This window comes from Dasypus novemcinctus, chromosome 3, assembly GCF_030445035.2.
Source record: "Dasypus novemcinctus isolate mDasNov1 chromosome 3, mDasNov1.1.hap2, whole genome shotgun sequence".
NCBI lineage: Eukaryota > Metazoa > Chordata > Mammalia > Cingulata > Dasypodidae > Dasypus > Dasypus novemcinctus.
Window position 1 is genome coordinate 13,278,563 of NC_080675.1, and position 27,936 is coordinate 13,306,498.

Genomic DNA, 27,936 nt, shown 5'->3' on the forward strand with positions numbered 1-27,936 from the left:
GGTTTTTTTTTGATTGTTCGTTTTGATTTTTGGCATTGGTTTTGCTTTGGCATGTTTTTGTTAGCTCCTGGAACTCAAGAAAAAACTGAAGAGGAGGGAACATTCCCCAATTCATTCTTCAAGGCCAACATCACCATCATCCCAAAGTCAGATAAAGATACTACAAGAAAAGAAAATTTCAAACCAATATCCCTTATTAATATAGATGCAAAACTCCTCAACAAAATACTAACAAACCAAATCCAACAGCACATTAAACATATTATCCACCATGATTACATGGGATTTACCCCAGGTATGCAAGCATGGTTCAACATAAGAAAATCAATTAATGCAACACACCCATTTTAGAACAAATGAAAAAAACACATGATCATCTCATTTGATCCAGAAGAGGTATCTGACAAAATCTGGCAAAATCTTGGGGGGGGGGGGGGGGAACACTTAGAAAACTAGGTACAGACGGAAATATCCTCAGTACATAAAGAGCATGTATGAGAAACCCACCACTAACATATTCAGTGGTGAAAGACTGAAAGCTTTGCCTCAAAGATCAAGAACAAGACAAGGATACCCACTGTCACTACTGTTATTCAACAATAAGCTGAGAGTTCTAGCCAGAGCAATTAGGCAAGAAAAAGAAATAAAAATCACACAAATTGGAAAAGAAAAAGTAAAACTTTCCCGATTTGCAGATGACATTATATTACATAAAAAAATCCTGAAAAATCACAACAAAATTACCATAGCTTATAAAAGAATTCAACACAATGGCAAGTTACAAGGTCAACATGAAAAAATCATTAGTGTTTTTATACACTCCTAAAGAACAATATGAGAGGAAATCAAGAAAAAAATTAATTTATAATAGCAAATAAAAGATTGAAATTCCAAGGAATAATTTAACCAAGGATGTAAAAGATTTGTATGTGGAATTCTACAAATAATGCTAAAGAGAAATCAAGGAAGACATAAATAAATGGAAGGACATTCTGTGTTCATGGATTGAAAGGCTAAATATTGTTAACATGTGTGCCAATTGATTTTTGACAAGGGAACCAAGTCCACACACTTACTAAATGGAGAAAGAATAGTTTCTGCAACAACTGGTAATAGGAAAACTGAATACCAGTATGTAAGAGTGTCAAGGTGAACCCTGGAGCAGTTTGATATGGTTCATGAATTCCAAAAATAGATATTGGATTATGTTTGTAAACTGGCCTGTACCTGGGTGTGATTAAATTATGATTAGGGCTTTGATTGGGCCATGTCAGTAAAAGACATGGCAAAGGAGAGGGTTGGAGTTTTGATGTCGGAGTTTTTGATGCTGGTGTCTTGAGCTGGAGCCCCAGGAAGTAAGCACACAGAGGAGCTCGGTTCTGAGCAAAGAGAAGCAAGCCCCAGGAAGAGAGGAACCTTGAACCTGGAGAGAAGCAAGCCGTGGGTAGCGAGGAACCCAGGAAGCCTGAACCCTGGCAGACGTCAGCAGCCATCTTGCTCCAACATGTGGCAAAAGACTTTGGTAAGGAGAATAACTTATGCTTTATGGTCTGTTAACTGTAAGCTTCTACCTTAAATAAATGCCCTTTATAAAAACCAGCAATTTCTGGCAATTTGCATCAGTACCCTTTGGGTGACTAATGCAGACACCCATCCCACACTATATACAATAATAACTCAAAATGGATGAATCAAAGACATATATATAACTAGGAAAAGTATAAAACTCCTAGAAGGAAATATAGGAAAACACCTTCAGAACCCTGTGTTAGGCAATGTTTCTTAGGCTCTATACCAAAAGTATAAGCACAAAAGAAAAGAAGGTAAATGGGTCTTCATTAAAACCAAATGCTTTTGTGTATCAAAGAACTTCATGAAAGTAGAAAAGAAAAGTTACAGAATGGGGGGGAGGTATATTAGGAAACCACATATCTGGTAAGTGTTTAATATCCAGAATGTATGAAGAAATTCTATAACCCAACTACAAAAAGACAAACAACCCCATTTAAAAATGGTCAAAAGACTAGAATAGACATTTCTCCAAAGAACATACTATTTACAAATCACCAAAAAACAAAACAAAACAAAACAAAACACAGGAAAAGATGTTCAGCATCATTCGCCTTTAAGGAAAAGCAAATCAAAATCACAATGAGATACCATCTCATATCCCCTAGAATGATTACTACAGTAGCACCTTATTTTACATGACCAATATGTTCCAAGACCCTTTGCATAAGTTGAAAATAACGAATAATAGTGAACCCCACTATTTAATAAGTATTTTATATACAAAGTATCTATCACATATTTTTATAAATAAGGCAAATCAACACTCTAGTAACAATAAGTAAGCAAAATTAATCATAGAATAATTTAAAAATTTTTAAATTCTCCCTCTCCCCCTCTCTCTCTCCATCCATATGTATATTTTACTCGCTGTCCTGCTTCTTTGGACATCACCTTGAATCAATGATGATGATGATGAGAATAAGAATGCCTATGCGCTGCTGCGAAGAAATGAGTGGAGGACTGTAAGTGCACAGGCATGTGTAGTAGTGACAGGCTACTCTCGCTTTTCCGTCAGAAGTCAGCCACCTTGAAGACGATGGTTAGGAGACGAGGGCAACAGTTGGACATCAGGAGTGAAGGATGTCAAGAAATCCTCTAAAGAGGAAAATTTTGCTACCCCTTTGAAGAACGTCATGATTGGAAGGTGGTGTTTTTGCCTCTTCAGTTTGTCAAAGACTTGCTGCAGAGGCCACATGACTTCAGTTACGCCCCTGCACGTTCCACCTGAGGATAATATTCCATGATTGGATCATTGCTCATTGAATCACTGCACATTATGGAACACTTTCTGCAAATTTCTGCAATGTCCACACTTGAGGTTTTCTTCTCCATCTCCTTCTTCCTCTGTCGATGACCTTACAAGTTCTTCCAACTCATCAGGTGCCAAGTCATTATGATGCTGTTCTATATGATCCTCCACTTCTTCAGGCAGCAAATCTCCATCAAGTCGTTTTGCTGTTTCTACAATTTTTCTGACCTCACCATCAACGCCAGGGAAGCCTTTAAAATCATTTATAATATCACTCCATAAGGGATTCCAACAGGCATTTACTGTTTCCTTTAATTCATCCATTGCAGCCTTGATGAAAGTTATTGCATCCACAATGGTGAAGGACTTCCAGCACTTCTTTAGTCCAATACTCAGGTCTGCATCTCTTGATGCTTCTAACACAATAAAAAACCAGACATGTATACCTAGCTTTCACACAGTGAATTATGCTCTGGTCTAGCAGCTGATGCAGAGAAATCATATTAGGTCATAAAAATACAACCTTGACCTTTCTATCCACAGCACTAATGGATTCCATATGGCCAGGTGCATTGTCAGTGATTAAAAGGACTTCGAATGGTAGTCATCCCTTCTCGAAATACTTTTCCACTTCTGGTATTAAGCACTGATGGAACCACCATTTGCTTAACAGAAATGCCATGACCCACGATTTTTGGTTGTGTTGCCAGAACACAGGCAGATAATTTTTGCTTTTGTTCTTGAGAGCGAGGATTTTTCACTCTGTACACCACGCCTGGCTTGATCAGGTGACCCACAGCATTGCCACATAATACCAGAGACAGCCTGTCCTTCCACACTTCGTGCCCTGGTCCTCCCTTGCGGTTTTGTGAATGTATGTTCTATTGGGCATTTTTCCCTGCAAAAAGCCCAGTCTTGTCACAAATGAAGACTTGCCTTGGATCATATCCCCCTTCTTCAATGATTTTCTTTAGTTCTGTGGGAAACATGGCAGCAACTTTTTCATCAGCAGATGCTGCCTTTCCAGTAGTTTTGAGAATTTTCAGTCCAGACTGTTCTTTAAACCTGTACGACCAGTCTTTGCTTGCGGTAAAGGGCTTTGAATTAGGATCATCTATGTTAAATTGTTCGTAAAGCATCTTAGCCCTCTCATGCGACACTAGGCCATTGACAGGAGCATGGTTTTGGATCATGTCTTCTATCCAGACTTCAATGGTTTTCCATTTTCACTAAGATTTCAACACACACCATGGATGTATCTTTAGCAGTTTTAGGTGCCATGGCAACACTAGCATGAATTTCTACCTAACTAGTGTGGAATGTATGAAAGATTTGTTCTTCCCCAGAATTCTCACAACCTCAGAAGCAGACTTTTTTCCTTTCTTCACTAAACCTATGATTTTTTATTTTTTCATTTTATGACTATCAGAGCGACTAGCCTCACTACTCTCACTTAGGGACCATTATTCATAACTAAATAGTGTTGATAAAACAAAGAGAAGCCATGCTCTGATGTGGACATGACCCGTTACAAACAAGAATTTCCAACAAAGACTGATGCAGGAGTTAATGTTTGGTGCAAAATAATGTAATGGCTCATACTAACTCTTCTCAGAGCGAGATGCTGTGAGACTTTATGCCACTTGGGAAAATGGCATGGATTTAGCTTCCAATTAAAAAGTTTTGTTTTACATATCATTCTGCCTTTATTTTTTTCAATTGCCAATTGCATATACCTGAATTTATGTGTGTTGAGTTCTTATGAGTTCTACTGTATTATGAAAACAAGAAGAACAAGTGTAGGAGAAAATGTGGAGAAATTGGAACACATGCACATTGTTTATATGAATGTAAAACAGTGCAGCTGCTGTAAGCAGTTCCTCAGAAAGTTAACTACAGAATTGCCATATGACCTAGAAATCTCACTTCTGGGTATCTACATTTGACAATTTGAAGCTGGGTGGATCCCAGCAAATCCTATTCTTAAAGCACATCCATTCCTGTGCATGTAAACCTATTGTAGATGAGACTTTTTGGTTGGATTCAGTTAAGGCAACTTCCTTATTAGATCAAGATAGTAGGGCATGACCCAGCATGAATCTTAATACTCTTACTGGAGTCCTTTATAAACAAAGGAATCAAAAGCCACAGGCATAGAAAAAAGTGGCAGAGACAGAGAGGAACCCACGAAGCAGAGAGAACACCATGGGAGCAAGAAGCTGAAGCAAGACGCAGAGGAGAAGGCAGAGATGAGTAGACACTGCTATGTGCTTGATTGCGCACAGCTGAGCTTGGGGAGAAAGTAAGCCTGGAGGAGAAGGCAGAAGTCTCTGTGCCTTGCCACAGCTGACCTTCGGGGAGAGAGCTTCGCCTGATGCCTTGATTTGGGCATTTTCCCCAGCCTTGTAACTATAAGCTTTTAACCTAAAAACCCCGTTGTAAAAGCCAACTCACTTCTGGTATATTGCATTAGCAGCCTTAAGCAAACTAAAATGCTACCCAAAAGAATGGACAACAGGTACTTGAACAGACATTTGCACACCAAAATTCATAGCAGCATTATTCACAATTGTCCAAAGATAAAAGCAACCCAAGTATCCATCAACCAATGAATGGATAAACAAAATATGGTATGTACATACAATGGAATATTATTCAGTCATAAAAAGGAATGATGTTCTAAAACATGAGAAACCATGTATGAACTTCGGAGATACCATGTTGAGTGAAAAAAAGGCAGACACAAAAGAACAAATACTGTATGATCTCACTGATAGGAAATAATTAGAATAAGCAAACTCAGAGCCAGAAACTGTTTACCATGGGCCGGGGTGGGGATATGGAATGGGGGGGTCAATGCTTAATTGTTACAGAGTTAAGTTTGAGGAGGTGGAAAATTTTTGATAAAGGATGATGGTGATGGTTGCTTAACACTGCGAATGTAATATCACTGATTTATAAATTTAAATGCAGTTAAAAGAGGGGATTTTAGGCTATATGTTACTAGAAAATTTAAAAAACAAACACTATAGAGCTGTACATACATCCAGTGACCCACAATGTAAACTCTGGACTACAGTTAGCAGTATAATGATACGTTTATTTCATCAGTTGTAACAAAGGTACCACACTAATGCAACATGTTAAGAATAGAGAAAATGTGTGATGTGAGAAGGTACATGAGAACTCTGTACCTTCTGCATGATATTTCTGTAAATCTAATGTATAACTCATCTAATAAAAAAACACAATGGGGCAATAGTACTTCTAATAAAGGCTGGTTGGGTTTTAAGTTAAAAGCAAAAACGCGGTTATAGCTCCAGGCACACAGTATGTATTCAATACACAACGGCTACTGTACTAAAATAAGGCAAATAATACAATATGCGAACCCGTGCGTTTGCGGGCCTAGAGACCTTTCTGGGGCTCCGCCTATTCCCACCGTCCAGGGACCTAGCGGCCTGGCCACGCCGGCTCCACGCCTTCTCCCCGCGGCGCTACAGATGTCTGCGGTGCCGCGCGGCAGCGAATCAGGTTGCGGCGTTTCGAGGGGCGGGACTTCCTCTCGTAGCTCGCACGTTTACGTGTGTGGAGGCCCCGCCCCGGAACTGCAGTGGACTCTGCAGCTGAGCGGCAGCCTCGCGGGTTGGTGACGCGGTTGGCTGGGGCGCTTGAGGGGCCTGCGGCGGCGTCTCCACGCGGTGAGTACCCGGGTTGGAGGTGCAGTGGGGCCCGGAGCAGAGAGGAGTTGGGGGCGGGTCCGCAGGCTCCCGATGCGCTCCTCCCGGGCTGCTCGGTGCGAGGGTCCTGAGAGGGCGGCCGCCGGCACAGGCTGCCCAGCCAAGCTGCCTGCCCTTCCCCTTGCCCAGGACCCCTTCGTCGGGCATGAAGGCTCGGCAGCCCCGGCTTTTCTCTGCTTTGTGCGCTCCTTCATGCCTGAGGCGAGCCGGGTACGAAGCCGGGGCGCCACGAGGAGGGACACCCTGCTTGGCGCTGCAGTTCGTACTCTTAGTCCTCCTCCCAGTATGAGAGCCATGGTTTCCCCCACACTACTCCCGGGTTGCAGAATTCGAGTTGTTCGTGAACCTGACGCAGTTTAGGTGGTGGGCGAATTTTTACCTGAGTGCCTACGTGCTTACCTCGTGTAGGCGCCATCTCCAAGTTTTTTATGTGCGTCATATATTTATATTTGTGTAACGCTCCAGTGAGATTTGTACTCTCGTCATCCTCTTTCTTAGAGACGATGAAATTGAGGCTCACAGAGATCGATTTGTCTACCACACACCCAGAACTGGCAAGTGGTGGTGCCGTATTTGAACCGAAGCTTGGCTTTAAAAAATTTTTTTCTTGTTATTTAGAATTAAGGTCTTTTTAATACTCGAGATTAAGAAAGATCAGGAGGAGGAGGAGGAGAAAATCAAACGCTCCTCTTCTCTGCCTTGCCGTGCGACTTGAAACCTGGGGTCTGGTGCCATCCCTGAAGCTGAGATGGTCCTGCTGGGGGGTGGGGAGTGGGAATCAGCGATCCTCTGTGTCCATTTCCAAACACTGACCCTTCCCAAGGTTTATTTTTGTCTTTCCACAGCAAGGTCTTTCTTGACCCTCTGATAAGGGAGAACCAGGCATCTGTCTTCTTGGGGCAAGGCTGTAGATGAAAGAAAGCTTTTGCACTTTTAATAACGCTTACCCTCTCACCTCTCCCCAAAAAATCCCCAAATGTTTAGTCTGCCTTCAGAGTGGCTGTGTGGCAGTTTCATCCTCCTTGCTTTACTTAATGTTTTCATTTATTTGTGTAAAACACTTTGTGACAGAGATATTATTGGCCCCAACCCTTTTCTAAAAAAGATGAGCAGACTTAAGTTCAAAGGAGAAAGTAAGTGGCATTCTCGGAGGTCAGACTGGCAGTAAGTGTTGATTCTGGAATCCAAAATATGTCTTTGCTCCATCTCCCATGTCCCCTCTGTTCCAGGTCTAACTGTTTGTTCTGTCAGTATATTTCTTTCCCTCCTGATCTATTCTGCTTGATTGTGTCCGCTTTAGACCCATCTTTGTGTCCTCAGTTCTTTGAAGGGCCTGGTGCTTGACAGGCTCCTTAGGAAGTATTTGTTGCCTCAGAACCCTGTGCTTCTCAGTTGCCAACCTAATAGAACAGTTTTCTCTTTTTCAGCAGCCATGAAGTTGAAGGAAACAAAATCAGGACCAAAGCCGTTTCAAATGAAGGGAATCAAAGTTGTGGGAAAATGGAAGCGGGTGAAGATTGACCCTAACATGTTTGTAGATGGACAGATGGATGACTTGGTGTGTTTTGAGGAACTGACAGATTACCAGTTAGTCTCCCCGGCTAAGAATCCCTCCATTCTCTTCTCAAAGGAGGAGCCTAAGAAGAGAAAGGCACAAGCTGTTTCAGAAGGAAAGGAGGAAGGAGGAGAGTCCAGCTCCCCAAAGAAAAAGATCAAGTTGAAGAAGAGTAAAGATGTGGAAACTGAAGGAACCAGTGCTCAGAAAAAATTTGAAGTCAAAGATACTGATCCAGGGTCACAGGGAGATGGCATCATTTGTCCTGATCCAGAGATAGAGGAGTTGGCACCAGGAAACCTGGCCCAGAATGTTCCAAAAAAGAAGAAAAAGAAGGGGAAAAAAAAATTGGAGCCTTCCCAGGGCACTGCTCCAAAGCTGTCCAAAAAAGCAAAGACATGGATGCCTGAAATGCATGACCACAAGGCCAGCGTGTCAGCTTGGAAGGACCTGTTTGTACCAAAGCCAGTTCTCCGAGCGCTCAGCTTTCTTGGCTTCTCTGCACCCACACCGATCCAAGCCCTGACCCTGGCACCTGCCATCCGTGACAAACTGGACATCCTTGGAGCTGCTGAGACAGGTAAGGGCTTCCATGTCTGACCAGGGCAGGCTTGCTCTGGATTGAACCTATAGCTGCTAATAACCAGGATGACCAAGAGAAAGGGGAATGTTGAGAACATAACTACATACATAACATTACAAAAGCAATGTTGAATGAAGATGTTAAGCCAGCCAGTTCTGAGTTCAAATCCTCTCCTTTCTGAGTGGTACCCTAGGCAGGTTACTTTATCTCTTTAAACCCTAGGCTCCAGTGTCAGGTGAAGATAACAGCAGTACCTCCGTCAGTTGCCTTGGGGCTAAATGCTACAATGAACTATAAATTTGTATTGTGCTTGGTACATTGTAAGTGAGCAGCAAATGGTAATTTTTCCTTTTCTTGAGCCTTTTTTTGAAGGTCCCCAAGAGATAAGATGGGGCCAAGTAAGATTAGCCTTCTGGGGAGGTAGATCTTCAGTATAAGAAAGAACTGTCTAGTTCTCAAGAGTGGTGGAAAGATAAAAATAGGCTGCTTTAGGAGTTGGTAAGTTTCTTGCCTTTGGATGGATTTGGGTATATGGTAGATAACCATGAGGTTGATTTTGTAGATTCAGGCATGAAATGGCTGTTAGGACCGACAGTGTTTATGTTCCCCTCGTTCCCTGGGCCACCTAAGACTTGGTGAAGCAATGACACATTGACTGGCTGTATAGACTAGACTGCTGACTTGGGGGAGGAACTGGTACTACCTGGAACCATTAGTCCAACTAGACCATCACTATTTAATAAAAATATGTATAATGTGAGCCACTTACTTAAATTTTAAACTCCTAGGAACCACATTATTAAAAGGTAAAAAGAAATAGTGAAAATTTCTAAAATAATTTTAAACATTTTTCAGTATGTGATATGATTATTGAGATTTTTTACATTTTTATTTTTGTATTAAGTATTCAAACTCTGATGTGTATTTTAAACTTTCAGCACATTTCAGACTAGCCACAGTTTAACTGTACAGTAGTCACACATGGCTAGTGGCTTCTATATTGAACAGTGTAGGACTAGACTATCTAAATACTTTGCCTTGGGTTCCTGGAAATGTGATCAGAAAATCTGGGATGAGGTCCTATATGAGAGTCACATACGTGGAGGAGTGAGGAAATCCCAGGAACGGGGAATGGAGGTAATAATAATTTAGAATGCTTACTGAGCACTTAAAATGTGGCGTATATTGTGTTAAGTCCTTTATATTGATGAACTCAATTCTTAAAACCACTTTGAGGTAAGTATCATTCCCATTTTACAGATGGGGAAACTTGTTGGCTTCACAGAGGATAGACAACTTCCCTAAAATTATATGGCTGTAAAGTGGTAGCCCTTGGAGTCTAGGGCAGTTCTTTGTACTTCTAAGCGTTCTGTTAACACTGCTTTGGCATGTGCTAAGGTCTTGAAGTGACTCTTTGGAAGGCAGAGACAAGATCTATATGAGCCACTGTAGCTGGAACATGGCATTTGAGTTTATAGAGCAGCTCCCCATAACATGCTGTTAATCTGAAGGTATAAAATTCAAAAAGAATTGGTTCGGGCAATGCATTTAGGACTGTGGACAAACTGCCCTATTACCTGAAAAGATTCTTTGGGCCCTTTTGTAATTTTCCTTCCCCATCCCTGTTACCCACCCCCCTCTTTGTCCATCCCCGCTACCCACCCCCCTCTTTGTCCATCCCCAGGCAACCACGGATAGGCTATCACTATAGATTGGTTTGCATTTTCTAGAATTTTACATAAATGGAATCACACAGAGTCTACTTTCAGGAAGAGGTCTGACTTTCAGCACACTTTAAGATTCAGCCATGTTACTGCAGTTAACAGTAGTTCATTCCTTTCACTGATGAATAGTATTCTAATGTACCACTGTCCATTCATCTGTTGATAGACACTTGTGTATAATTTATGTACAAATATTGGTGTAAAATTCTTCATGTGGACATAATGCTTTAATTTCTGTTGGGTAAATACTACACATGGAATGGATGGGCCATATGATAAAGGTATGTGTAATTTCTTAGGTGTTTCCCAAGTGATTATACCACTACATATCCACCAGGAGTTATAAGAGTTTGAGTTGGTCTATATTTTTGCCAGCACTTGGTGTGGTCAGTTATTTAATTTAGTTTTTTAAACTTTTAAAATTTTAGTGTAACTTCCTTGTTTGTTTTTTTTATTATTTTATTTTTATTTTTTAGGTTTATTTACCCCCCTGCCTCACTGTTTGTGCTCACTGTCTGCTCTCTGTGCCTGTTCGTTGTATGCTCTGTGTCTGCGCATCTTATTTTTAGGAGACACCAGGAACCAAACCTGGGACCTTTCATATGGGAGGTGGCGCTCAGTCACATGAGCCACAACCGCTCCCTTCTTGTCCTGTCTCTCATTGCATCATCCTGTTGTGTCATCCCATTAGTGCCAGCCTTTCACTTCAGTTTGCTGTCTTGCTCACCTTCTATAGGAAGTACCAGGAACCAAACCTGGGACCTCCCATGGGGAGGTGGGTGCTCAACTGCTTAAGCCACATCTGCTCCCCTCCTTGGGGTTTTTAATTTGCATTACCCTAGTGACTAATGATGTTGAGCATCTTTTCTTTGGTGCAGTTTCTGCTTACTTGCTTTGCTCAGTTTTGGATTGGTTTGAATTATCATTAGCAAGCTTTTGGGTTTATAGAAACATCATGCAGTAAATACAGAGTTCCCATATACTTCCTTCTCATATGCAGTTTTCCCTATTAACATTTTGCCTTAGTGTACCTGTTAACATTTATGAAAGATTATTATAATTATGCAGTTAACATTAGTGCACTGTTCACATTGTGTTGTACAGTTCTGGGGTTTTGGGTGGTGGTAACTTGATACAACCTAAAATTTCCTATTTTTTCCCCTCTTTGAATATTCAGTTCAGTGGTGTACAGAGTTGTGCCTGCATCCCCATCATCCATTGCCAAAACTTTTCCATTACCCCAAACAGAAGCTCCGTACCAATTAAACATTAACTCCCCATTCCCTTCCCCTACTTGGCCCCTGGTAACCTGTATTCTTGTTTTTAACTGCATGAATATTCTGCTTATTTCACATAAGTTGAGAACATAACAGTATTTGACTCTTTGTGTCTGGCTTATTTCACTCAACATGATTCTTCATGGTTCATCCATGTTGTAGCATGCATCAAAACTCATTCCTTTTTATGGCTGAATAATACTCCATTGTATGCATATACCACATTCTGTTTATCCATTAATCTGCTGATAGACATGGATTGCGTCTACCTTTTTGCAGTTGTGAATAATGCTGCTGTGAGCATCATTGTGCAAGTTTCTGTGTGAGTCCCTGCTTTCAGTTCTCTTTGGTATATACCTAGAAGTGGGATTGCTGGGTCATATGGTAATTCTATACTTAATTTTATGAGGAATTGCCATAATGTTTTCCACAATGGCTGCACCATTTTACGTTCCCGTCAACAGTGTACAAATGCTTCTGTTTGTCCACATCTCCAGCACTTGTTATTTTCCACATTTTTAATAGCAGCCATTCTAGTGGTTGTGAGATGGTATCTCATTGTGGTTTTATTTGAATTTCCCCGATGGCTTATGACTCTAAGCATCTTTTCATGTGTTTATTGGTTATTTGTATATCTTCTTTGGAGAAATCTATTCAGGTCTTTTAACGATTTTTAAAAATTGAGTCATGTTGTAGAATATTTTTATAAATTCTGGATTTTAAACTCTTATCAGATACACGGTCTCCGAAGGATTTCTCCCATTCTGTGTTGTCTTTCTACTTTCTTGATAAAGTCCTTTTATACACAGGAGTTTTTAATTTCGATGTAATCTCATTTATCCATGTGTTCTATTGTTGCTTATGGTTTTGATGCAGTCTAAGAAACCACCATCTAACACAAGGTCCTGAAAATGTTTCCCTATATTTTCTTGTAGGAGTTTTATAGTTTTAGTTCCTACATTTAGGTCTTTGATCCATTTTGAGTTAATTTTTATATATAGTGTGAGGTGTAGGGTTCATCATCAGTCTTTTGCATGTGGCTGTCCAGTTTTCCCAGCACCATTTGTTAATGAGACTAATATTTCCCCATGGAGTGGATGAGTGGAATAGGCCCCTTTGTCAAAGATCAGTTGGTAAAAGGTGTGAGGGTTTATTTCTGAACTCTAGGTCCAATTCCATTGGTCTCTATTTCCTGTGCCATATCTACACAGTTTTGATTACTGTAGTTTTGTAATAAGTTTTAAAATCAGGAAGTGTGAGTGATAATTTGCTTTCTTGCCATTTTGCTAGTTTTTGTTCCATCTATTTTGAAACCATGTATTACATAGATAAACATTTACCATTGTTACAGCCTCTAAATGAATTGACACCTTTTCATTATGAAGCAGCCCTCTTTATCCCTGGTAATAGTCTTTGTTCTTAAATCTACTCTATCGGGTACTAATGTAGCCATTATACCTTTATTTTGATAGATGTTAGCATATTGTGTCTTTTTCCATACTTTTACTTTTTTTTCTTTTTCTTTTTTTAATTTTAATTTCATTTTCCTCCCCTGAGATGGCTCCCTTATCTGTCTGCTCATTTTTTCTGTTCATTGTCTCTGCTAGTTGTCTCCACTCGTTGTTTCTGCTCATCTTTAGGAGGCACTGGGAACCAAACCTGGAACTTCCCATGTGGGAGGGGGGTGCCTAATTGCTTATGTCACATCTACTCCCTGATCATTGTGTCTGCTCATTGCATCAGCTTGTTTTCTTCAGGAGGCACTGGGAATCAAACCTGGGACCTCCCATGTGGGAGGCTGGTGCCCAACTGCTAGAGCTACATCCCTTCGCCCATACTTTTACTTTTGACCTATTTGTGTCTAAATATTAAGGTGGGTGTTTTGTAGGCAACATAGTTGGGTCTTGCTATTTAATCAGACAGTGTCTGCCTTTTAATTGGGGGCGGGTGGTGGTTAGGTCATATACATTTAATGTGGTGGAGTAAAATCTTGTCTTGCCGTTTATTTTCTTTTTGTCTCATCTGTTGTTTCTTCTTTTTCTGCCTCTTTTGATTAAGCATATTTTTATGATACCTTATCTCCTTTATAGTCTTATTAGCAGTAACTCTCTATTGTGTCCTGTAAATGGTGCTTTGCGGTTCACACTTTCCATTGTTAAGTGATATGCTCCCTTATATCTTGAATAGTTTTTACTGCTGAGTTATCTGATGTTTTTTCTATTATGTTTAATCTGCTGTATTTTCATCTCAGAATTGTAGTTTTAAGCTCCTGAATTTGTCTTTTTTATACCTTCTGTGTCTCTACTTAACATGTTCAGTGTTTCCTCTAATATACTGAACGTGTAGAATACTGTTATAACTGTTTTACTGTCCTTATCTGCCAGTTCTCTCATCTGTCACTTCTTGGTCAGTTTTGATTTTTGCTTTGTTTATTCTCATTATGGATCATATTGTCCTGTTTCTTTCTAGGACTGGATGCCATAAATTGTGAATTTTACCTTGCTGGGCATTGAATATTTTTTGATTCCTAGAAATATTCCTGAGCTCTATTTTGATGCAGTGACATTGCTTGAAAATAGTTTGATCCTTTCGGATTTTGTTTATAAGTGTGGCTAGGCAGGGCTAGAGTAGTGTTTAGTCTAGCAGTAATTTTTCCCCTACAGTAAGGAAAATCCCTTTTTAGTCCTCTACTTGATGCTGATGAATTATGAGGTTTGCCAGTCTTTCTTGTGGGAAGAGTCACTATTCCTGGCCCTCCAGGGCTCTGGTTATGTTTTGTTTAATCATTTTGAGTGGCTTTTTCCCTGGCCTTGAGTAATTTTCTAACACACATACATACATACAACTGTGGTACATAGATTTTTATAACTATGCAGACTGATGAGTTTTGCCAAATGTATATGCCGTAGATAACCACTCCAATCAAGATACAGAACTTTTTCCATCACCATAGAAAGTTCCCTTCTGCTCTTTTCTAATTAGTCACCTTCCTCCCAATGGTATCCATCTATTGGGACACAACTGCTATTCAGATTTCTGTCACTATAGATTATTTTTGCCTGGGATAATATTTTTTTAAAGCATTGTTTAAGTTTAATTTATTTAAAACAAACTGTGTTATTCATATCCCTCATCCCCTTTGACAAAAAACACCTGTCTCTACTTTGCATTTTCCATTTAAGTATATTCTGAAGATCAGTCCACTGTAGCATATTTCTCAGTTCTTTTTTTACAGGTGTGTAGTACTTCGTTATAAAGATGAACTATAGTTTGTTCAACCATTCCTTTATTAATGGGTATTTGTGTTCCATCTGTTGTAGTTGCAGAAAATACTACAACATATAGCTTTGTGCATATCTGTATTTTTGCCATATCCTACAAATTAAGATATGTTGTGTTTTCTCTACAGTTCAAAATATTTTATATTTTCATTCCGAAATTATTCTTTGACCCATGCGTTGATTAGAAGCGCTTTTTAAATTTCCATACATGTGGGGATTGTCTTTTTGTCAATTGAATTTTAGTTTTAACTGCATTGTGATCAGAAAACATGCTCAGTATATAATCAGTTCATGTTAAATGTTCTTTGTGTATTTGAAAATAATGTGTAGCCTATAATTTTGGCCAGAGTTCTATGACTGTCCATTTCATCCTGCTTATTGATTATGGTGTTTAAATTTTCTACATCCTGTTTATTAATTATGGTGTGTAAATTTTCTATATCTTTACTACTATTCTCTGCTTATTTTATCAGTAAGTGGGAAGTAGAAAATCTTCTACCATGATGCTTATATATTTGGAACTCATGTCATTACTTTCCCTCTGACCTTTCATAAGTTTTGTCAATATCCTAAATTAGTTTTATAAAGAAAATCTCTAATATACAAGTATAACTAACGACTGGATTTTCTTTCTTTCATAAATGTCTTCAGAAAGTATTTATTTTATAAATTTCCAGTCCCCTCAAATGACTGAGAAAAAAAAAAACTTCATCTCTTCACAGTTTGATTGCTTGGACTTTTGCCTTAGCTCATCCCTGGCAACCTCACACCTCAATGCTAGTTTGCAGGATATGTAAGTGTTGGCCAGAATTTGTCTCAGGCCCCTAATTACAGGTTCCCTCTGGTTGTAATGCTCTGGGGGAACCTATACAGGGTAGAGGAACTTTGGGTTGGTCGGAGTACAGAACAAAGAACCCCAGACAAAAGTATGTGCATTTATTCATTCACTTTGTTGTCTTGTTTTCCTTCTAAGGAAGTGGGAAAACTCTTGCCTTTGCTATTCCGATGATTCATGCTGTGCTGCAGTGGCAGGAGAGGAGGAAGCCCACCCCAGCTTCCAGTAACACTAGAGCACCACTTGAAGAGACCAGCTCCGAAGCTGGAATTGAGACTGGATCACAAAGCAAGGCTGCAATTGAGTCTGGAGCATTGCCTTATAAGACAGGACTTGAAAGTGAAGCACTGCCTAGTGAGGCTGGTGCTAAGGCTAAAGAACCCCCCAGCAAGGCCAGAGCCAAGACCAGAGCTACGGTCTCAGACCAGGTGCTGCTCTTCTGTGACAATGATGCTGGTGAAGGACCTTCTTCCCTGGTCAAGGAGAAACCAGTCCCCAAACCGGATGAGGATGAGAAAGAAAAGTTCAATCAAGAGTTGGGTGGCAAAATTGCTCCCTCTAAAGCATATAAAAAGTGTCCTTTGCTTGGACTGGTTCTGACTCCCACTCGAGAGCTAGCTGTCCAGGTCAAACAACACATTGATGCTGTGGCCAAGTTTACAGGTGAGGTTTGGTTCCATTTAATAAATATTCCCTGAGAACATTCCAGATGCTAGGTTAGCAAAGAAGAATGAACTGTGGCTCCTGCTCTCTCGGGCATCCTTTCTCATCTGCCAGAGAATACCTACAGAAAATTGAGTGACTGTTTTCTCATTACTTCCGAGGATGTTGATGACAGTCTAGATACATAGGAAATTAGTTAATTTATTATGTATAATGAATACTTAGGGGCAGGAGTTGGCAAACTACCTGTTTTTATAAATAAAGTTCTACAAACATAGCCACACTGATTTGTTTCCATATTGCCTGTGGTTGTTTATGCACTACAAAGGCAGAGTTGAATAGAGTTAGTAGTGGCAACAGAGACGTCTGGCCTGCAAAGCCAAAAATATTTACTCTCTGACCCTTTGAGAAAATATTTGCCAGCCTCTGCCTTACGGCATTAGAACTTAATTCTCTTAGGCAGTCCCTTTGGGGAAGGACTGCAGAGTGGGAGTTTTATTTTTATAATAAAGGAGCAGTTATTTATTGACCTCATACTGTATGTGAAGCATATGTGTTTTTCTCACACTGGAAACCATGAGACATCTTCCACAAGAGATGACAGTACAACACTGGGCACTGGAGGAGGTTCAGATTAGTTCTTGTAATGGAGGGGAATGGGAAGAGCTTCTTAGGAGCTCAAGTAACATCATTCCCAGCATTGTGATGCACCACTGTTTTTCCAGGGCTTTGTAGGTAACAAGGCCTTGGTTTGAATTCAGCCCTCTGTTGTGGTTGAGGGGAAGGAATAAAAAGAAATGAGGTTGGGGATGTAGGTGGGGCCCAGACTTCTAGGAATGGCAGCAACTACCAGTCTAGGTCAGCTCTTTTAGCATCCCTCTAGGGAGGGGAGTTGTGGTAGAACTGCCTCTATTGGGAGCTCCTTTGCCAACTGTGTAATAAAATAAGCAGCCCGAGTGAATAACGATGTCCCTTCTGTTTTGTGTACATAGGGATTAAAACTGCTATTTTGGTTGGTGGAATGTCGATGCAGAAACAGCAGAGGATGCTCAAACGTCAGCCTGAGATTGTGATCGCTACTCCGGGTCGGCTGTGGGAATTGGTTAAAGCAAAGCACCCTCATTTGAGCAACCTTCGGCAGCTCAGGTGAGAGACAGTACCTCTCTTTTCCCCCTTACCCCTTGTTCTGAATGGGCATGAGTTGACATAGTGTGTACAGTGCCTTCTTCCTGTCACTAAGTTCCATGGTGTGGTGCCAGCCAGACCCTGGCCTTTAGAAAGCAAAGCTTGTAAGAGGGAGGTTAACGCTGAAAGAGGGAGGTTAACGCTGAGGGCAGGGTGTTAGATAGGGTATGCTACCGATGGTGCCTTTACCTGCCACTAACCAGGGTTATGTGGGTCTGCCTGGATCTGTAGGTGCCTGGTGGTGGATGAGGCTGACCGGATGGTTGAAAAAGGCCATTTTGCCGAGCTCTCACAACTGCTGGAGATGCTCAGTGATGCCCAGTATAACCCAGAGAGACAGACGCTTGTCTTTTCTGCCACACTGACCCTTGTACATCAAGCTCCTGTGCGGATCCTTCATAAGAAGCACACCAAGAAAATTGACAAAACTGCCAAACTTGACCTCCTCATGCAGAAGATTGGCATGAAGGGCAAGCCCAAGGTCATTGATCTCACAAGGAATGAGGCCACAGTAGAGACACTGACAGAGACCAAGATCCATTGTGAGACTGATGAGAAAGACTTTTACCTATACTACTTCCTGATGCAGTATCCAGGCCGCACCTTAGTGTTTGCCAACAGCATCTCCTGCATCAAACGCCTCTCTGGACTCCTCAAAGTCCTGGATATCATGCCGCTGACCCTCCATGCCTGCATGCACCAGAAGCAGAGGCTCCGAAACCTGGAGCAATTTGCTCGTCTGGAAGAGTAAGTCAGGCCTGTCCCCAAAAGCCTAGCCTCTAGCCACTGATCCAGGGGGGCCAGGATGGGAGGGAGATAGGAGGTAACCTTTTGTCCTAGGGACCTTATGAGTAGAATATAGCTATTTTTTGCACAGCATGAGGTAGGCTCCCCACATTTATGCATTTGCCCAACAGAACCTTCCATAATGGGTAATGGTGGCAGTAATGCCTAATGTTGTTATTAAATACTGCAATAGAATAAATCTTGTGCTGGCACTTTAGATACATTTATCATATTCAGACACTTCTCTTAACCTCCTTGAGAAGCAGCAGAATAGATTCATAGTTGAAGAATACAGACTCTGGCAACAGACTGCCTGAGAACAAATCCTGGCTCTACCTCTTCCAAGCTGGTCAAGTTACTCGACGTCTCTGTGCCTGTTTTCTCATCTATAAAATTGGGGTGATAATTGAAGGTACCCCATAGGGTTATTATGAAGATTAAATGATTGTGAATTCATGCATGTAAAGCATTTAGAGTGTCCCACACATAATAAGTGCTTGATAAATGTTAGCTTTAATGACTAGTCCAATTACTGCTCCTTATCATTATTACCATTATGTTCATTTTTTAAGAAAGTAAAGTCTAGAAAAGCCAACCAGCTTGTCTGCAGTTTCTCAGCCTGGAAGTGGCAGAGCTGGGTTTCAGACAAGTCTGTCAGACCCCAGAGCCCAAGCCTTTGTCATCTACCTTTGGAATAAGCTGATACTTCGCAGAGTACATATTGTCAAGATGATGGCCAGGAAAGTCGAGGAAGACTGAATTAGCTTTTGCCTACTATGGTTTGCTAGATAACAGAGTAATTAGTTTCTAGAACAAATATCTGGTTTACTTCCTTTTGAATGCTGTTAAGTAATATGAGTGGTTTACTGGAACTAGCTTAGAGCAGGGATAGGTAAATGATGGCTTATGGGCCAAATCTGGCTCACTTCCTATTTTCTAAAGTGAAGTTTTATTGGAACACGAAAATGCCTTTTATGTATTGTCTGTAGCTGCTATTGCACTAAAATGGCAGAATTGAGTAGTTGTGACAGATTGACCTGCAAAGTCTAAAATGTTTACTGTCTGACTCTTTACAGAAAAACTTTACTGACTTATGACTTAGAGCAGTATACTATTTTACAAGCTGTAGTTTACATCATATTGGCCATTCCTGCCTCGGTACAAGGAGTGGGAGCCCTGAAGGGCCCAGAATTTTAAGTTTTTAGACATGTCTCAAGTATATTGTCCTCCAGCCATCCATTAAGAAACATTTTTTGGAGTTACCAGGGATTGAACCCAGGACCTTCCTTGTACATGGGAAGCAGGCGCTCAGCCACCGAGCTACATCTGCTCCCCAGCCGACACATATTTATTGAGGACTTGCTATGAACCAGGCACTGTTCCCAATGCTGTAAAACAACAGTGAATAGGATTTACATTCCTAGTGGAGGGAGATGACTAAATTGACAAGTAAATATATTTTATGTCAAGCGGTATTAAGTTCTAACACGTTAAGTTGAGCAGGAGATAAATAGCATGTGGTTGTAGGCTTCGCTCATAGAAGGAGGTTTGAACAGAAAGCTAAAGTGAGTGAGTCATGAGTTTCTGAGGGGAGGACCTTTAATGCCTAATAGTAGCAGGTGCAAAGGCTCAGAGACGAGAGCATGGTTGGCGTGTTTGAGGAATGACCAGCAAGTCTTTGTGGCTGGAGGGAGGTAAGTCTGAGGGTGAAGGGAGATGAGGTCACAAGCCCAAAATATATATGGCCTCGTTTAATTCACTTGAAGTAGTCTTTTGTTACTGGGTCCAGTTCAACTCAGCTTTGGATCCTGGCTTCACACCTAAATAGCCATGTATATACCTTGGCAAATTAATCTCCCTGTGCCTTAGTTTCTTGATCTGCAAAAGGGTGTTTGTAAGGATTGTTAAAAATATAGTATTATCTCATAGGATGTTTTTAAGAATTGTAAAGTGTTGAGAGTGCTGAGCAGGTATTAAGAGTTTGATCAGTGCTAGCCATTAATTACAATTATTAATGAGCTTTCTCTTTACACTGCAGCTGTGTTCTCCTGGCAACAGATGTGGCTGCCCGAGGCTTGGATATTCCTAAAGTCCAGCATGTCATCCATTACCAGGTAGGAGCATCTTGGAATTTGTGGGCATCTCCCAGCATTGAGTGGGGATGTTTTAAAACAAAGGGAGTGAAAGGAGGAGGACCTGTTGGTCCCAGGGCCTGGTGCCCCAGAGTAATACTACTGGTGTATCTAGTGCCCAGCTGGCTCAACTGCAGCAACTTTTGGAATACTGAGATCTGTAGAAGTTAAGATGGATTCTCATAAATCCTCTTGGCATTGTCTGAGGCTCACATGGCCCCCTCTCTGACTTGTGGGGAGTTACTTATAGTTCTTCTCTAGAGTATTAGTTTCTTCCATGAAATGGGCATGAGTTAACTGTATAAAGTAGCTCCCATGGTGTAGGTAGGTGGAAGAGTGTGGTGGTTAAGAACTGCCTAGGCTCAAATCCCAACTGTATAACCTTGAATAGGTTAATATCTCTGTACCTCAGTTTTGTGTGTTTTGTTTTTAAATGGGGGTAAATTGTACCACCTGCTTCTTTGAAGCAGCATAGAGCATAGAAAGCCACCTGGCATGCTTTAAATAAACACTTATTAAAGTTAGCTTCTGTCGATAGTAACATTAATATGACAAGATGCACCTAGGAAATACAAACCGAGTGTGGACTTCACAGCCAGACTGCCAGCATCTGCTACTTCCCTGGTCTGCTACTTCATAGCTGTATAGCTTTGAGCAAGCTATTGAGTACCTCTGGTTTGTTTCATTGTCATTGTTTTTAAATTGGGAGTAATGCTTCCTATCCCATAGGGTTATCTTGAGACATAAATGAGCTAATACTGATAAATCATAGCACATTTAAGTTCTCATTGAATGGTAGCTATTGTGACATTATTTCTCCCCTTTAATCCTTTGTGTCAATTCAGTGTAGACAATATTTCTTCTTCTTTTTGGGAGATAGAAAGATAAAATATAGCCTGTCACCAGGAAGTATCAAATCTGGTAGAGGAGGTGAGATTCCCACAGCTGTAATTTAAGGTAGAAGATATTAGAGAGTTACAAAGTGTAAGGGAAAGAGGTAATTTTTCACTTGGGAGAGTGGAAAGTGCTTTATGAAAGGTGCTTTGTGTTTTAAGGGTGGAGAGGATTTGGGCATATAGAGGTAGGAAAGGAAGGAGGAAAGAATATGGCAAGCCAGGGTATGGAAGTGGACAGTGTTCAGAGGCATTTGCCTTAGCATGAGAAGAGGGGTTTTTTGGGAGAGGAGTAAATTGCTGAGGCACAGAGTTAAGTTGGGGCAGGACATTGAAAGCCCAGGATGTCAGATTGAGAAGTTGGGGCTTTATTCCAAGTAGATCTCATTTCTAGCACCATTGTGGACAGTTTATAGTGGGTGCTTAGAGCACTGTGTTGGAAAAGATACCCCAGTGTTAAAGCTGGCTCAGCTGTAAAGAATGCTGTGCTTGATTAGTGGTGGGTGCCATGGGAGTTGGGGTTGTCGCACCCATGCCACATTCTCTCTCATCTTTTGTATTAGAAGCAGTGTACCCCTTGGTGAGCATGGTCTATGAAGTTGGATTGCACCAATTCAGGTCCTGGCTCCTCCACTTAGTTGGATAACCTAGGGGAGGTTGCTTAATCTGTCTGAAACTTAAGTTTCTTAAATTTGTTTCCTGATATATACAAACCAGATAATTGTAAAAAGCCTCTAATTCATATTATTGTGAGGAGTAGATGGGATAATATATACATACCGAGTACTTAGAATTGCTTGGTACATTGTAATCATTCAATAAATGTTGAGTTGATAAATCTAGAGTTAATGAAGACCCAGTGAGGTTTCTTTGGCAAGAGGGGGTGTTATGGTCAGAGCTATGACTGAGGAGGAGGACACTGGCAGCTTTGGGCTGTGGTGGGGGCAGTGGAGAGGACAGAAGACTGAATACGAAATGACTGCAGCTGTCCATATGTCGAGGAGGACCTGAACCAGGGCAGGGAGCATGGGAGGGCAGAGCCTGCACAGTGAACAGACTGCTAAACCTGGGGTTATTTTGAATGTGCGGCTAAGAGAGAAGTGCTGGGTGGATCCCTGGTGCTAAAAAGTTTTCTGCCTGCCTGGCTAGGAGGCATCCGGTACTGGGGTGCTAGCTCTCAAGGGGAGAGCAGTGCTGGTGATTGCCACAGATTGACCAACCACTTCCTCCTTTGGCAGGTCCCTCGCACCTCAGAGATTTACGTCCACCGAAGTGGTCGAACTGCTCGTGCCACCAGTGAAGGCCTCAGCCTGATGCTGATTGGGCCCGAAGATGTGATCAACTTCAAGAAGATTTACAAAACCCTCAAGAAAGATGAGGACATCCCACTGTTCCCTGTACAAACAAAGTATATGGATGCCGTCAAGGTAAAAAAAAAATAAAATTCCATTGCAGATGAGGGGGTTATGGCACTCCCTCGCAGAGCCCCTGTGAATTGAGATAGCAAAAGCATGGAGTCTGGGGCTCCATCAAGGACTGTGGGCTCCTCCGGCTCGAAAGGAATGTTAGCTGTATGGGGAAAACTAAGGGGAGAATTCCCACTTGTGAAGAGGATTGGGGGAAGCCCCTGTGGCTTCCCAGGGGTCCTTTCCTTCCACACCGCAAGGTCTTTCCCAGTCCCTCAGTGAATGCTGTCTCTGCTGTCTGACCCCAAAACCTGTGAGAGGGAGAGTTGAAATGTTTTTTGCAAAGGACAACAGTGATAGTTGAGAACTCTGCACTCACTCAGGGCACTTAGAGTATTTCCAAGGATCTCAACTTAGCTGTGGAAGCCACCTGAGGTAGATGTTTTATAGCTGTGGAAAATCTGAGTGTGCTTTAGGTTGACTGATGCAGAGTGCCCCTACTCATTTATTCAGCAAATATTCATTAAGTACCAAGCACATGCAAGCTACTCCTTTAGATGCTGAAGCTGCAACAGTGAATTAGACAAAATCCTTATCCTTTAGTAGCTGACAATTCTTCATCTGTAAGGGACCAGAGAGAACATTTTATCCAGCCAGCTCCCACAATTTGTAGAGTAACAAAGTGAGACCTAGGCAGGTTCAGTAGTTTGTCACTCACCTAGTAGGTAGTAGATGTCAGAGGTAAGAGTAGAGGTACGATAGCATGGAATAAATCAGACCTGACTCAGATCCTGGTTCAACCATTTCCTAGCTATGTGCCATTAGAAAGTTATTCATTCAGTGAACAGGTATATTTTTGAGTTCTTCTATGCGCCAGGCATCATGTTAGGCATGGGGCTTTCCTGGAGACTCAGTCAATTCCTCTTGATGGACCCAAGGTCTACATTTCTTAACTATACAACTGATTATTTTTCTCTTTTCTCAGGAAGCCAGCTGTGACTTAGCTAACTTTAATACTTGTGTGACCTTGCTTAGAAGGTGTTTTACACAAATTAGACAGGGTTTGCTTTATTCTTGTAAGAAAGCTGTCCTATTTTATGCCTGTCTGCTATTTAATTTTGACTCAAAATAACTGTGAAGGCCTTGTCCAGTGCATCTACTCCCAGCACCTCAAAAAAGCTGGACCTTAACATATCCTATCGTTGTACGTCAAGGGAAGTGGTAAAAGGGCTAGAAAACCTTTCCCCTTTGTCTCAGTAATTGTTCTTGGCTGAGAATCAGAGGCATTGAAAAATCCTTTTTGATAGACCTAAGTCTTGTTCCTTGAAATGATGCTTCATTCCTTACTATAACAGAATAGTTATGCTTAGTTCAAAAGAAAGGAGTCCGCTCTGATTTTTACCAAGAGTTTAAAGTGTGGAAATCAAGTTATGAGCAGAATCGAGTATAGGTACCTCAAATGAATATAAAGCTATAAATTGTGATAATTGTTAGGAAACAAACTGGATGGAGTGGTGGACAACAATCTACCTGGATGGCATTATCAAGGAAGGCTACCCAGAGAAGGTGTCTTTTAAGCTGAGCTCTAAGCTCGAGAAGGAACTGACTCTTGAGAATGGGGAGTGGAGGGGATGGGGTGCTATCAGACAGGCAGAGGAGCCAGCAAGTGGGGATATAAGCAAAGGGGATAATGAGGTAAGGGTGGAAAGCTTAGGGCCTGGTCATCCAGGGGCATGGGTGCTCTTCCAAGTGTGATTAGAGAAACCACATGGGGACGTGATTGCTCTCCAGAAAGTCAGCTACCATTTACTAAAGGCCTACTATTTGCCAGGTCTTTCTAAGCATTGCATTCAGTCTTTAGTACAACTCCCTATGTGATTGCGTTAGCCTCACATTTCATTTGCGTAAAACTAAGATACAGAGAGGTAAAGTAACTTGCCTAAGGCCATACAGCTAGGAAATGGCAGGGCATCTGTTGAGAATTCTTTTTTTTTTTAATTTTAATTTATTTAATTCCCCTCCCCTCCCCCGGAGGTCTGTTTTTTCTGTGTCTTTTTGCTGCGTCTTGTTTCTTTGTCCGCTTCTGTTGTCGTCAGCGGCACGGGAAGTGTGGGCGGCGCCATTCCTCGGCCGGCTGCTCCCTCCTTCGCGCTGGGTGGCTCTCCTTATGGGTGCACTCCTTGCGCGTGGGGCTCCCCTACGCGGGGACACCCTTGCGTGGCACGGCACTCCTTGCGCGCATCAGCGCTGCGCATGGCCAGCTCCACACGGGTCAAGGAGGCCCGGGGCTTGAACCGCGGACCTCCCATGTGGTAGACGGACACCCTAACCACTGGGCCAAAGTCCGTTTCCCTGAGAATTCTTATATGCTTTAAGTAAGTTTATCAGAACAGACTCCTGGCTTAATACCACAAACCCTCCAGGATTCACAAATGCTTGGAAGTCTATGGTACCTGGCAAAAAGAGTTCACTTTGAACACCTTCAATTGGCAGTAAGACAAACAGGGGTTCTCAGTAGGTGGGTGTCTTCAAATACAGTGTTTGGAAAACTGGCTCGTGATTGCGTGTATACATGCTCACACATAACGACTGCTGCCTAGGCTTTGGCCAGGAACTAAAACAAATGCGTTCCAACGGGAGCCGAGCTGCATCTCACTGATCACTGATCTCAGGAGCTATTTAACCATGACTAAAGGGCCCAGAAAAGTCTGGGCCCTCTATCAAATGAATACTTTCTGTTACTTTTCCTAGGAGCGAATCCATTTAGCTCGACAGATTGAGAAAGCTGAGTATCGGAATTTCCAGGCTTGTCTGCACAACTCTTGGATTGAGCAGGCAGCAGCTGCCCTTGAGATTGAGCTGGAAGAAGACATGTATAAGGGTAAGTTCTTGGGCTGGATGGGACTTGAGGACAGGCATCCGCAACTTTTTTTCTTTTCCTTCAGCTGTTGCATTTTTGGAACTATCAATGTGGGAGCCCACTGCTGTGGGTCCTAAATCACCCAGCTCCCTTTTCCATACTCTTTGCTGACAGGCCGTAGTCTGAGATGAGCACATAGCCTTTGTTCCCTTTTTCTCTTGTCTCTTTCTGGACCTTCATCTGCTGTGCTGACAGCCCTCAAGTGGAGAGCCAGTGGAGTGCAGTGCTGAAGGAGCAGGCCTTGGGCCAGACCACCCATGTGAGAATGCTGGCCATTCCCTTATCTGACTGTGGGTTGGGTCAAGTTGCTTAACCATCTGTGTCCTTATCTATAAAATGAGGCCATAAAGTATCTCACTCATGAGTTATGAAAATTGCTTGAGTTAAATATGTAAAATGTTTACAACACTGCCTACAAAGAGAAAGTATAACATTTTCAGTTATTTAGCAGTGTTGTTGCGACTACACCTGCTTGCAAGGTGACAAAGCACTTCCATATCTTTCTCATTTGGTTTTCTCCCATCTTGTGATATAAATAGAGCAGGAATGATTATCTTTTTATATATGGGAACTAAAGGCTAACAGAAGGGAAATGATTTGTGTAGGAAAATAGCTCCGCCCACATTTCCTGAGCCCCTGTTCTGTACTTGGTCCATATGCTAAGGTTTCAGAGATGACTATGCATGATTCCTGCTCTAGGAAAGCTCATGAATCTAAGAAGTATTAATAGAACAACTAGAATGGAGGATGTCCAAGTTACGTCCAGTGTTCTTTCTACCCCACCAAGAAACTCAGCTGAGGTATTGGCATCTCAGAACTAAAGCCAACAAAAATTCAGAGGGCATACTTCCTTCTGTCCACTCAACGTGGTTGCCAGTAACCAAATCAGTGGGCTTGTTGACAGTGAACTCTGGTCATGTGTTAGTCCAGCCTTAGGCTGAAGATAATGTGAGGCCCTGGCTTCACTTCCCAGAGACAGGCTGGTGTGGAGCCCTTTGGCTTTGCTCCACCTTTGCATGTACAGTGACAGCACTGGTTGGGGTAGTGCCAGTAGAGCTGGAGTGCAAAGAAGCAGTCACTGTCTTCTGAGATGTTTGTAAACGGTAAGCCACCAACTCCCAGGCAGCAAGTGGGTGGGTAGTGGGAATAAAACCCATCTTTAGGTTAGGAGGTTGGGATTGCTGTCTCCTTCTGACAGCTAGTTCTGTAGGTCATTGACAAGTGACCTCTCTAAACCTGAGTTTCCTTATCTATAAAATGAAGGTAATTCCTTTCTTAATGATGGTTTTGTGAGGAGTGAAACAAAGATAGCCCTTAGTATCCCTCCCTAAACTAAAGTGCTGTTAGGAGTTGGCTGTTTATAGTTCCCACTAAGCCAACAGTCAGTACTAGCTCCTGCGAGGATTTTTGAACCCCGCCTCCCTAAAAAAGTTCCAAATCATTTTTAATATGAGTATTAGCCATCCAGAGAAACAAGACATTCTGAAAAATCATAGTAAATTTTATACTGCATTTTAAGGAAGAAAAGCTGACCAGCAAGAAGAGCGTCGGAGACAAAAGCAGATGAAGGTCTTGAAGAAGGAGCTGCGCCATTTACTTTCCCAGCCATTGTTTAAAGATGACCTGAAAACCAAATACCCAACTCAATCTGGCAAGCTGCCTGTGGTCATGTCTGTTCAAAGACATGGTGAGTCTGCTTTGAGCTGCATCTCAAAACAGAAGAAAAAGAAGCAGCAGCCAAGACAGCTGCAGCAGCAGGAACAGCCAAGTACAAGTGCAAATTAACTGCCCCAAGTCAAGGTTTGTTGGTAACAGCACAGTGGTGTCGGTGTTCTGTGTTCTGTACTCGTGTAAAAAACCTTGTTCCCACTTGTTCATTTCACTCCACCATCAAAACCCCAGTTATAAAAATCACCTTCTTTCTACCTCCTTCTCCCCTCCATTTCATAGCAGGAGAGACCTCATGCAGATTTGTATTGTTTTAGAGTAAGAATTCTTTGCGGCAGCTATTTCTGTATTCTGTTTGTTATAGGCTTCTTTCATGTTCAACTTGCCCTTGTGAATTAAAAACAGTGGTCTGAGCCAGCATGTCATCCTGTCTTCTTTCAACCAGAGATGGGGAGGATTGGGGGACG

General features: G+C 41.8%; 1 protein-coding gene across 2 annotated transcripts; it reads left to right on the plus strand.

Moving 5' to 3' along the window:
- The first annotated feature begins 6,417 nt into the window (after nt 1-6,417).
- DDX24 (DEAD-box helicase 24) lies at nt 6,418-27,886 on the plus strand. 2 transcript variants are annotated; one of them, XM_023586318.2, is made up of 9 exons: nt 6,418-6,522; nt 7,992-8,696; nt 15,955-16,479; nt 17,472-17,625; nt 17,896-18,411; nt 20,489-20,564; nt 22,714-22,902; nt 25,633-25,762; nt 27,321-27,886. In XM_023586318.2, the coding sequence occupies exons 2-9, from the start codon at nt 7,994-7,996 to the stop codon at nt 27,584-27,586; spliced, it is 2,559 nt and encodes an 852-aa protein (XP_023442086.1). In that variant the 5' UTR covers nt 6,418-6,522; nt 7,992-7,993; the 3' UTR covers nt 27,587-27,886. The 2 variants fall into 2 exon arrangements, with proteins under 2 accessions (XP_023442086.1, XP_004484432.1); XM_004484375.4 differs by having other exon boundaries at nt 6,419-6,522; nt 7,989-8,696.
- The last annotated feature ends 50 nt before the right edge of the window (nt 27,887-27,936 follow it).